The sequence below is a fragment of the Trichechus manatus genome, unplaced genomic scaffold (genome assembly GCF_000243295.1).
Source record: "Trichechus manatus latirostris isolate Lorelei unplaced genomic scaffold, TriManLat1.0 scaffold00073, whole genome shotgun sequence".
In the NCBI taxonomy this organism is placed as follows: Eukaryota; Metazoa; Chordata; class Mammalia; order Sirenia; family Trichechidae; genus Trichechus; species Trichechus manatus.
In genome coordinates this window covers 7,415,541-7,428,311 of record NW_004444009.1, presented here as the reverse complement: position 1 = coordinate 7,428,311, position 12,771 = coordinate 7,415,541, and the positions used below count along the sequence as shown (strand labels likewise).

General features: G+C 41.0%; 1 protein-coding gene across 1 annotated transcript in view; it reads left to right on the top strand.

The window, feature by feature from the left end:
• MAB21L3 (mab-21 like 3) overlaps nt 1-12,771 on the top strand; it is a 29,992-nt gene that overhangs the window by 10,027 nt on the left and 7,194 nt on the right. The window contains exons 2-3 of the mRNA XM_012556652.2: nt 2,328-2,468; nt 8,903-9,194. Coding sequence (XP_012412106.2) covers nt 2,328-2,468; nt 8,903-9,194 — 433 coding nt within the window. The remainder of the gene's footprint in view (nt 1-2,327; nt 2,469-8,902; nt 9,195-12,771) is intronic.

Below are 12,771 nucleotides of genomic sequence, written 5' to 3'. Positions count from 1 at the left end.
GCTCATCTGTAAACCCCTGGACAATATGTATGCACGTAGCCTGTCATGAAGTGTACGTTCAATAAAAATTGATTGAATGGAATTGAATCACAATACATATAGAGGAAGTCCCAGTGAAGAGGACCCATAATCATAGACTTCTATGAGAATTTTACTTTCTTTTCTGCATAGCAAATGACCTGTCCCGTCTGTGGCTACCTCTCTCTTCCACTTGCGCATGCTGGAAGACAATAGTCTTCATAGTTTACAAATGCTCAAGGAGGGTTCTCTTGGTTCCTTCTGTCATGATGACTATGACAGGATGGACATTAAATGTACTGAGAGGGGTGGGTGGCTACTGGAGATAAAAAGAAGATGTAAAAAGGCAGGCTAGGCAGGATCACCATATTCAAGATCAGACAAAACACTGATTTTGAAGAAGACAGTTTCATGCCCTGTATATCATGTATTTCCAATGACTGTAAGCTCCTTAAGATCAAGGGCCATGTCTTGTGTTTCTTGTTACTCCTTGCAGTGTGAGGCATCTGGAAGGTATTAGCTTATTTTTCCAAGACAGTCCTCTGTGTGGGGATCTCTGCATCAAATACAGGTCTCAGCCTGCCTCGGTGGTACCCAGTGGCACCAGTAGTACCCCACTGTGGTGTCACCACACTAGTATTCTGCACCTGTGTCTGTCTTCCGACTACTGAAAGTGCGAGGGCTGCGTCTTTTACTCGTTGCTGTGCCCCAGCATGTAACAAAGTGCCTGGCACGTACCAATTACTGTTGAGTCAATTTGACTCATTGTGACCCCATGTGGGTCAGAGTAGAATTGCGTTCCATAGAGTTTTCAAAGGCTGTGATCTTTCAGAAGCAGATTCACAGGCCTTTCTTCTGAGGCACCTCTGGGCATATTCAAACTGCCAACCTTTGGGTTAGTAGCCAAGTACTTAACTGTTTTTGCCACCCAGGGACACTGCCTAAGTGACCTTATGTGATACAAAACATGTATAAATAGAGGTTGTTGTTGTTGTTAGTTGGCATAGAGTTGACTCCAATTCATGGTGACATTATATACAATAGAACAAATTGTTCCTGGTCCTGAATCATCCCCCCAATCGCAGCATGTTTTAGTCCATCATTGCAGCTACTGTGTCAATCCATCTCACCGAGGGTCTCCCATGCTCTTGTTGGCCCTCTGCTTTGCCAAACATGGTGTTCTCCCCTTGTGGTTGACCCCTCCTGATGATGGCTCCAAAGCAAGTGAGTCAGACAATGTTCTGTTGTGATCTATAAGGTTTTCATTGGCTAATTTTCAGAAGTAGATTGCCAGGCCTTTCTTCCAAGTCTGTCTTAGTTTTTTTCTTTTTTGGGGGGTGACCCTGTTGGTATTTGAAGTACTGGCATAGCTTCCAGCATCACAACAACATACAAGACACCACAGTACAACAAACTGATAGACAGCAGTATGAATATATACACATGCACATTTGTTTTCTATGTTCATATGTAGTTGGCTTGTAGGTTGATAGGAGGTATGAAATCTCAGATGGCTGGACTAGTTGATGATTTAGCTTAGGAAAACAGAAATCTCTGTGATTTTTTTTTTTTTTGATATCTTGACCAGTTTGTGGGTATCTCAAAACTATTCTAGAATATATGTTGTTGTTGTTATTTTTCGGTGTTGTCAAGTCAATTTAGACTCATATTGACCCCATGTGACAGAGTATAACTGCTCCATAGGATTTTCTTGCCTGTAATCTTCACAGAGGCAGATCACCAAGACTTTCTCCCACGGAACGAGGGTGGGTTCGAATCAGCAACCTTTCAGTTAGCAACCAAGTGCTTAACTTTTTGCATCACCAAGGCTCCTTCTAGAATATACAGAAACAACCATTATACCAAACTCTGAAGGAATATAAAGATTTATGAAAGGACCTTAAATTTAGATGTGTCAAATATTGCTTAAAACCAGTCCTTGGAGGCCACATCTCTCTGAAAGCAACTCTCATTGTGATGGCACCACCCTGCATGCACCTCCTAAACCATGAAACAAAGATCCCCCTACATTTCAGGCAAAACTTGCAGAGTCTTCCCATTTCTTCTTTGATTTGGATTTTTCTGTCTTGGCTGGAGTTTACTAAAAGTTCCTTTGCATTTCCTACAAACATCTATTTCCCTAAACCTAAGACTTAAATTTATGTCTCCTGAAGTTCTAGGAAGGGCAGGATTTTTTGAGCTAAACTCCTCTGGCCACCCACGACTGTTCCCTTGTCTCTTCACTTATTTGTCCCAGAGCCCTGCCCTGCACCTAAAATAACCACCTTTGCCAATCCCTCCAAACCCAGGTAGACTTGAGGCGCCAGCTGATTTCCCAGACTATGGAGGAGATACAGAAAGTCGTCCACTGTTTGACCACAGAAATCAGCCACCAAGACATTAGATTTCAAGCTGTCCCTTACTCTGACGCTTACAATGGGAACATTAAGGTAAGCAAGTGTCACCTGTATGTTAATGCCCACCGAGAGAGCCATGGGATTTGGCTGTGGGGAGCTTAGTGCCTGACAAGTACTCGCACTGCTAAGAATACTAATAATAATAGTTTGTTTCTGCAGACACTTACTATTTATCATTTACAAAATCATTTCATAGATGTTATCTCATTTAAGTTCCCACTTTCCTACTTTACAGATGATAAGAATGGAGGCATAGAGAAGTCAAATGAGTAACTCAAGTAATATGAGGCATGAAAGCCAGAATGCAAACCCAGTCTTCTGATTCCAGAACACTTGCCACACTAATGATTAAAGTTTATTTAAACACAGATTTGTTTATTAAGCACCTACTTTGTTCTGTGCTAGCTTGTGAGAGGTTCTGGAGAATTGACTCACACTAAACCAATACACAGAGATTGAGTTTATCTATTAATAATGGGGACCGTGGTGGGAATATTTATGCTCACTTATAGGTCATTGCTTTCCTAATAAGGATGTCTGGGGAAACACAGTTCTTCAGAAGTTCGATTGGCTTGAGCAGAGAATCAGAGTAAAGAGAGGTACATCATTTTCTGAAGGCATATGAAAGCAAAAAAATCAAAACACTCGCCATCAAGTTGACTCTGACTTATGGCGACCCCATATGTTGCAGAGTAGAACTGTGCTCCACAGGGTTTTCAATGGCTGTGACCTTTTGGAAGCAGATCAGCAGGCTTTTTTTCAAGGCATGTCTGGGTGGATTTGAATTGCCAGCCTTTCAGTTAGTAGCCAAGCACTTAACCAAGTACGCCACCAAGGACTCCTGAAGGCCTAGTAGAACCTGTAGAATGTGTATTCAGCAAACAGTGACCCACTGTGTATCTGACACTACACTACAGGCTCAACCACTAGGTTGACCCAGGTTGGGGACTGGGGTGGGGGTGGGGGGGAAGGAACAGAGGGCATTGGTAACAAAATAGTTAAAAGTGAGAGTCTGTAGGCTGCAGGTGGGGGAAGGAAGAAAGTGAATGAAAGAGGCAGTCCTTAGAAACTGAGGAGCAGCCTCTCAATGCCCCCTGCTAAGGAACCCCACAGAGCTATCAGCCACAGAGCCAGTGCATGACAACCAGCATTCCTGCAACACTGTAGTGTGGACAAAGCTCTTCTCACATAAACCTGCAAACCACCTCATGAAGACACACGATGGCTATCTCAGTTTCAGAGATGAGAAAAGCCAAACTCTGAGTCATTCTGAATCTCCATAATTCCTTGTCTCAATTTTTCTTATGACACATAAGAGCCCCTTTTACCTTGTATTAAGTGTATATATATTCATGCCCTATTTCTCACACCAGACTATACGTCCCTTGATGGTAGGATCATGTTTATTGTTTGCTTCAATTCTAGCACCCAGTATGGTCTGCGGCACATAGCACACACTCATAGCACACACTCAACTTACGTTGAATGAATGAATGAGCAAAAGAATTGGTACTTGAACAAAAGACTGTTGTTCTTCTAGTACATTATGAGGGTGGCTGGACACAGGTTGGTAGGCACAAGTACCAACCACAAGATTTTGGGACTTGTGGACAGAGTCAGATCTTAGGAAATTCACTCCAGAAAGAAAATTGTAAAACTAGATTGGACCCTGGAATGTCAGAACATCACCTGTCCACTCCAGGCAAACCTAAATTGGACAAATATAGACCAGTTGCAAGGAATACAATGATAACATCACTTTTCCTAGAACATACCCCAGGATATTTCCCTCTGTGTTCCCACTCAGAATTCATAGCTTGAAATATATCTTGCATTCATATACATAATGACCTACATATTAAGTTTTGAAAAAAATTGCACTGTAGCATATAAAAATTGCTTTTATTTTATCATGGACCAAATTCAACAAGTATTTAATAAGCACCGTTTACATGACTAACAACATGATAGTTGTTGTTAGGTGCCGTCCAGTTGGCTCTGGCTCATGGTAATCCTATGTACAACAGAGCAAAACCCTGCCTGGTCCTGCTTCATCCTCAAAATCATTGCTATGCCTGAGCCCATCATTTCAGCCACTGATCAGTCCACCTCATTGAGGGTTTTTCTCTTTTTCACCGACCCTCTACCTTACCAAGCATGATGTCCTTCTCCAGGGACTGGTCCCTCCTGAAAACACGTTGAAAGTATGTAAGACAATGTCAATCTCGCTTCTAAGCAAAAATCTGGCTGTACTTCTTCCAAGACAGATTTGTTGATTCTTCCGGCAGTCCATGATATATTCAATATTCTTTGCCAACGCCATAATTCAAATGCATCAATTCTTATCCCATCTTCCTTATTCATCATCCAGCTTTCGCATGCAAATGAAGTGATTGAAAATACCATGGGTTGGATCAGACACACCTTAGTCCTCAAGGTGACATCTTTGCTTTTCAACACTTGAAAGAGGTCTTTTGCAGCAAATTTGCCCAGTGCAATGTGTTGTTTGATTTCTTGACTGCTGCTTCCATGGGCTTTGATTGTGGATCCAAGTAAAATGAAATCTTTGACAATTTCAGTGTTTTCTCCGTTTATCATGATGTTGCTTATTGGTCCAGTTGTGAGGATTTTTTTATTTTCTTTATGTTGAGGTGTAATCCATACAACCCCTGGTGACACAGGGGTTAAGTTGGTTGGCAGTTAGAACACACCAGCCTCTCTGGAGGAGAAAGATATGACAATCAACTTCTGTAAAGATTACAGCTTTGGAAACCCTATAGGGCATTTCTACTCTGTCCTATAGGGTTGCTATGAGTCGGAATCCACTCGATGGCAATGGGTTTGGTTTTTTTTTGTTTGTTTGTTTGGGTAATCCATACTGAAGGTTGTGGTCATTGATCTTCATCAGTAAGTGCTTCAAGTCCTTTTTGCTTTCAGCAAGCAAGGTTGTATCATCTGCATATCATAGGTTGTTAATGAGTCGCCCTCCAATACAGATGTCATGTTCTTCTTCATATAGTCCAGCTTCTCAGATTATTTGCTCAGCACACAGATTGAATAAGTATGGTGAAAGGATGCAACACTGACACACAAATTTCCTGATTTTAATCCACACGGTATCCCCTTGCTCATCATGAATGACTACCTATTGGTCTATGTACAGATTCCACATGAGCACAATTAAGTCTCTGGAACTCCCTTTCTTCGCAATGTTATCCTAATTTGTTATGATGCACACAGTCGAATGCGTTTGCATAGTCGATAAAACACAGGTAAACATCTTTCTGGTATTCTCTGCTTTCAGCCAAGATCCATCTGACATCAGTAATGATATCCTTCATTCCATGTCCTTTCTGAATCTTGAATTTCTGGCAGTTCCCTTTCGATGTACCACTGCAACTATTTTTGAATTATCTTCAGCAAAATTTTCTTAAGTGTAATATTAATGATATTGTTTGATAATTTCCACATTTGGCTGGATCTCCTTTCTTTGGAATGGACACAAATATGGATCTCTTCCAGTCAGCTGGCCAGGTAGCTGTCTTCTAAATTTCTTGACATAGATGAGTGAGAGTTTCCATCGCTGCATTCGTTTATTGAAACATCTCAGTTGGTGTTCCATCAATTCTTGGAGCTTTGTTTTTCACCAGTACCTTCAATGCAGCCTGGACTTCTTCCTTCAATACCATCAGTTCTTGATCGTGTACTGCCTCTGGAAATGACTGAACATCAACCAATTCTTTTTGGTACAGTGACTCTGTGTATTCCTTCCAACTTCTTTTGATGCTTCCTGTGTAGTTTAATATTTTGCCCCTAACTGAAAACCAAACTCATTGCCATTGAGTCGATTCCAACTCATAGCCACCCTATAGGACAGAGTAGAACTGCCCCATAGGGTTTCCAGGGAGTGGCTGGTGGATTTGAACTGTCGACATTTTGATTAGCAGCCAAGCTCTTAACCACTGCGCCACCAGGGCTCCATTTTGCCCATAGAATCCTTCATATTGCAACTGGAGGCTTGATTTTTTTTTTTTTTTTTTTCATTTCTTACAGCTTGAGAAATGCTGAGTATGTTCTTCCTTTTTGGTTTTCTAACTCCAGGTCTTTGCACATTTCATTATAATACTTTACTCTGTCTTCTCGAGCCGCCCTTCGAAATCTTCTGTTCAACCTTTTACTTCATCATTTCTTCCTTTTGCTTTAGCTACTCTACATTTAAAAGCAAGTTTCAGAGTCTCTTCTGACATCCATTTTGGTCTTTTCTTTCTTTCCTGTTTTTTTAATAAGCTTTTGCCTCCTTTATGTATGATGTCCTTGATATCATTCCACAACTTGTCTGATCTTCGGTCATTAGTGTTCAATGCCTCCAATTTATTCTTGAGATGGTCTCTAAATTTAGGTGGGATACACTCAAGGTAGTACTTTGGCTCTCATGGACTTGTTTTAATTTTCTTCAGCTTTAATTTGAACTCTCATATGAGCAGTTGATGGTCTGTTCCACAGTTGGCCCCTGGCCTTGTCCTGACTGATGATATTGAGCTTCTCCATCGTTTCTTTCCACAAATGTAGTTGATTTGATTCCTGTGTATTCTATCTGGTGAGGTTCACGTGCATAGTCACCATTTATGTTGTTGAAAATAGATATTTCCATTGAATAGGTCTTTTTTCTTGCAAAATTTTATCATGCTATCTCCGGTGTTGTTTCTATCACCAAGGCGGTATTTTCCAACTACTGATCCTTCTTCTGTTTCCAACTTTTGCATCCTATCATCAGTAATTATCAGTGCATCTTGATTGCATGTCTGATCAATTTCAGACTGCAGAAGTTGGTAAAAATATTCAATTTCTTTATCTTTGGCATTAGTGTTTATTTCATAAATGTGAATAATAGTCATATTAACTGGTCTTCCTTGTAGGCATGTGAATATTATCCTATCACTGACAGCATTATACTTCCGGATAGATCTTGAATTTACATTCAGATAACGTACAGACTGTGTATTCTATAGTTCAGATTTTTTTTCCTTTTTTATTCCAGCCACCTTTCTATGGACACCAGAAGGCGTGTGGGCCTATCACTAAAATATCCAATCATTGTTCTCTGAGAGTAAGTCAGAGTCAGTTGAAGTGGATTTTAGTGTTCATCTACTGAACTAGTTAATAACTGGACCCTGGGCAAAGGTTAATGAAATTCCATTGTCAGAATTTTCCATGAGGAGGAGGTGGTTTCTCCAGTATACAGCTATCTGAAAGGCAAGATGCAATGTGGAGTGGGCTGCCGCAAGATGTCATCAAGTTCAAGTTCCCTTTGATGGTACCTATACTGTTGGCCAATGTGTTCTATCCTTGGACTATTGGCCTGTCCACATTCACCCTGACCATTGCTTAACTGTTTCCTGTAGAAAGGGAGCAGGTAGATTCTGATTGGTTCTTTTTCCCATTAAATTTAGAATCATCTTAATAATAGCTCCATTGCTTCAACAAACAAGCTTTCATTTCACCTTAAATTTTGTGAGGATTAGAGGAGCCCTGATTGCCCAGTGGGTAAGCACTCGGCTGCTAACCAGAAGGTCAGTGGTTTGAACCTACCAGCCACTCTGTGGGAGAAAGATGTGGCAGTCTGCTTCCGTAAAGATTTACAGCCTTGGAAACCCTATGAGGCAGTTCTGTTCTGTCTGTAGGGTTGCTGTGAGTCGGAATTAGCTCAATGGCAATGGGTTTGCTTTGGTTTTGGTTTTTGTAAGGATTAGTCATTAATACTTGCCATGGGGTTGTCAGTACCGGCAAAAAAGAAAGGGAGGCATTTTGCAGAACTCTTCCCGTTTGTCTCCCAACCCCTCCCACCCTTTATTCATACCAGACCTTTCACCTACGCCTGGTTATTAATTCTTGGCTGAAAATCAGCCCAGAGTAGAGAGAGGAACATTGAATAAGCAATCAGAAAGCTGAGCTCACATTCTGACTCTGCTGCTTACTGGCTATGTGTCCTTGTAGAGATCTCTAAGCCCCTCGGAGCCTTAAGCTTCTCATCTGGGAAATGGGAACAAAGCCCACCTCACTGTGTGATTGTGAAGCTCACATGGGTCAATGCATGAGAATTATAACACCAGGTACAGTATGTATAGGACTCAGTGAATACTAATTCCATCCCCTCCCTTTTTATCTCCTCCCAAACTTTGGTCCTATATAGAGTCCCAAGTCTAGTTCACTCTTTTACTTATAGATTCTTGAAACCAAATGCTCAGCAAGTTAATTTACCTGCCCAAAGTGTTACAATGGATTAATGGCAGAGCAAAAGTGGAATCCTCTTGTAACACAGAGGTGCAGGTCTCTGCCCGCCTCATCACATTGCTGAGGGCTAAATGGTTCATCAAGCTGCTTGACTTGACAAGTTGGCTTGCTGAGGACCTCCATTGCCCCACAAGTCTGTGTATTCATGTTCCTTCTCTCTCCTTTCCTGACCCCAGGTTTTGACCCCCAGCCACTTTCTTGTCACAGTTCCAATGAAAGGCCTGGCTGGGTACAGGGAGGCCAAGGAACGGCACTGGCGGTACTACACTCTGCAGGGGGCCAGGCTCCGCACCCCTGTGCGGAGCCCAGAGGACCTCCAGCAGTGGCTGGAGGTGAAGCAGTTTATGAAGAACCTATGGCAGTGGCATGAGGCAGATGTGAATATCGAGGGCGACATCGTGCCTGCCAAGGTCCTCCAGGTGTTCCAGAAGCTGGTAGAAAATGCAGTTAGAACCTGTCACTTCTCGGGTGAGCTAATCCAGAAAAGCACAAGGGAAATTTCTGGCATTTCTCTTTTATTGTAAAAATCTTCTGCAGAACAGACAATGCCCTGTTACTTGAAGCCCAAGTTTTAGACAATAATTGATGTGCTCCTTACATTTGTATAATCCCCATAATTTCAATTAGCTATTTTTTCTGCATGACACAGAAGAATGGAATTCATCCCCAAACACACTCCCATGGATTTAGCTAGATTACTGGCTGTGGCACAGATACGATGGCCTGGGAGTTAGGCGCCCTTTCCAGGAGGTCAGCTTAAAAACTTAAATGTACTTTTTTTTAGAAAGTAACTTATTCACGAACCTTAGATCTTTGGTATTATCACATGTCTAGTGTAATACCCTCCGACTGGCTGCAGTTTCCACATTCTTGTACCAAACCACTGACTTGTACCAAAACACAAAATCCAAAAGCCATAAAGAACTGTGACACCTCCCAAATTTTAAGCTACAGTGCAGTGTGACACACACACACAAACACACACATACATCCTTTTTGTTCAACACAAAGAGGATGAATTGCTGATTTCCTTTGTTATCAAAAAGAATTTATCAACCAATAAGAAAAAAAGATGAAGGGGCCAATAGAAATAATGACAAAAACCTGAATCACAGGAAAAGGATATAAATAGCTAGTAAAATGTTAAAAAACATTTCCTGTAATGTATATTTCAAGTGCACTTTAAAATACCTAGCAGGTTAATGGAGATGAAAAAGTATGATCATGCTCAGTGTGGGGAGAGATATGAGGAGTCAGGCATTTTCAGACATTGTTCTTGGAAGGGTAAATTAGTGCCTCCATTTTGTCAATTTTTATTTTTATAAGGTGCTTACTTGGCAATCCAGCAATGCCAGTCTAGATATATATTCATTCAAATACACAAAGAAATATACATGAGGATATTCACTGCAGTAAGTTTTATAATTTCAGCTCACTAATGTCTAGGATATCGATGTTTATGTGTTGCATTTCATTTTTGACAACTTACAGTTTTCTTAGATTCATACTTTGTACATTCCACATTCCTATTATTAATGGATGTTTACAGTTTTTTCTTCTCATTTTGAGTTGTGCCACATCAGCAAAGGAAGGTCTAGAAAGCTTGACTCCATCCACGTTATTAAGGTCGACTCTACTTTGAGGAGGCAGCTCTTCCCCAGTCGTATTTTGAGTGCTTTCCAACCTGAGAGTCATCTTCTGGCACTGTATCACACAATGTTCTGCTGCTATTCATAAGGTTTTCACTGGCTAATTTTTTCAGAAGTAGACTGCCAGATCCTTCTTCCTAGTCTGTCTACTGTAAGCTCAGCTGAAACCTGTCCACCATGGGTGACCCTGCTGGTATTTGAAATACCAATAGCATAGCTTCCAGCATCACAGTGATAAGCAAGCCACCACAATGACAAACTGATAGATGTGTGAAAAATTAAAGAGGAATGGCGTTACAGTCATTGTTAAAATGACATTTCAAGATCTACCCTGTAGTACAATGCCGTCAGTGATGGAATAATATCTATACACCTACAAGGAAGAAGAATTAATATGACTATTGTTCAAATTTGTGCATCAACTACTAATGCCAAAGATGAGGAAATTGAAGATTTTTACCAACTTCTGCAGTCTGAAATTGATCAAACATGCCATCAAGATGCATTGATAATTACTGGTGATTGGAAAATAAAAGTTGGAAGCAAAGAAGAAGGAACAGTAGTTGGAAAATATGGCCTTGGGAATAGAAGTGACGCCAGAACAGAGATCACAGGATAGAATTTTGCAAGACTAACGACTTCTTCATTGCAAATACCTTTTTTCACCAGCATAAATGGTGACCATATGCATGGACCTTGCCATATGGAATACACAGGAATCAAACTGACTACATTTGTGGAAAGAGACAATGGAAAAGCGCAGTATCATCAGTAAGAACAAGGCCAGAGGCTGACTGTGGAACAGACCATCAATTGCTCATATCCAAGTTCAAGTTGAAGTTGAAGAAAATTAGAACAAGTCCACGAGAGCCAAAGTATGACCTTGAGTATATTCCACCTGAATTTAGAATAGATTTGATGCATTAAACACTAATTACTGAAGATCAGATGAGTTGTGGAATGACATCAAGGACATCATACACGAAGAAAGCATAAGGTCCTTAAAAAGACAGGAAAGAAAGAAGATACCAAAATAGGTATCAGAAGAAATTCTGAAACTTGTTCTTGAATGTAGAGTAGCTAAAGCAAAAGGAAGAAATGATAAAGTAAAAGAGCTGGATAGAAGATTGCAAAGGGTGGCTTGAGAAGACAAATTAAAGTATTATAATGAAATGTGCAAAGATTTAGAGTTAGAAAACCAAAAGGGAAGAACACACTCAGCATTTCTCAAGCTGAAAGAACTGAAGAGACAATTCAAGCCTCAAGCTGTGATATTGAAGGATTCTATGGGGAAGATCTTAAACAATGCAGGAAGCATTAAAAGAAAATGGAAGGAATACACAGAGTCACTATACCAAAAAGAATTGGTCAACGTTCAACAATTTCATGAGGTAGCTTATGATCAAGAACCGATGGTACTGAAGGAAGAAGTCCAAGCTGCACTGAAGGCTTTGGAGAAAAACAAGGCTCCAGGAATTGATGGAATATCAACTGAGATGTTTCAACAAATGGGTGCAGTGCTGGAAGCTCCCACTTGTCTATGCCAAGAAATTTGGAAGACAGCTACCTGGCCAACTGACTGGAAGAGATCCATATTTGTGCCCATTCCAAAGAAAAGTGATCCCACCGAATGCGGAAATTGCCAAACAATATCATTAATATCACCCACAAGTAAAATTTTGCTGAAGATCATTCAAAAGTGGTTGCAGCAATACATCCACAGGGAAGGGAACTAGAAGAAATTCAAGCTGGATTTAGAAGAGGACGTGGAATGAGAGATATCATTGCTGATGTTAGATGGATCTTGGCTGAAAGCAGAGAATACCACAAAGATGTTTCCCTGTGTTTTATTGACTATGCAAAGGCATCAACTGTGTGGATCATAACAAATTATGGATAACATTATGAAGAATGGGAATTTCAGAACACTTAATTGTGCTCATGAAGAACCAGCAGTCTTTTAAACAGAACAAGGGGATCCTGTGTGATTTAAAATGTGACTCGAGTGAAAGTGACCGTGGTCACTCTTCTTTCCGACTGCACCCTGTATCTGCCCACCTGGCTTACAACAGTGGCAGAAATACAGGCTTTTGTTAGGCATTTAGTTTTTAAATGTGGGGCCAGATGGCCCCACTGCCCCCTGGGCCGGCACTGCCCCAGTCAGAGTAAGAGGGACCCTGGCCCTGAACTGTCCTCCCTCTGCCCCCAACCCCCAGGTACAAGTTAGAGGACGCAGTCTCCCACCAGCTAAACCACGGGAAAGGTGTGCATCAGGGTTGTATCCTTTCACCATACTTATTCAAACTGTATGCTAAGCAAATAATCTGAGAAGCTGAACTATATGAGAAGAATGCAGTATCAGGATTGGAGGAAGACTCATTAACAACCTGCGATAT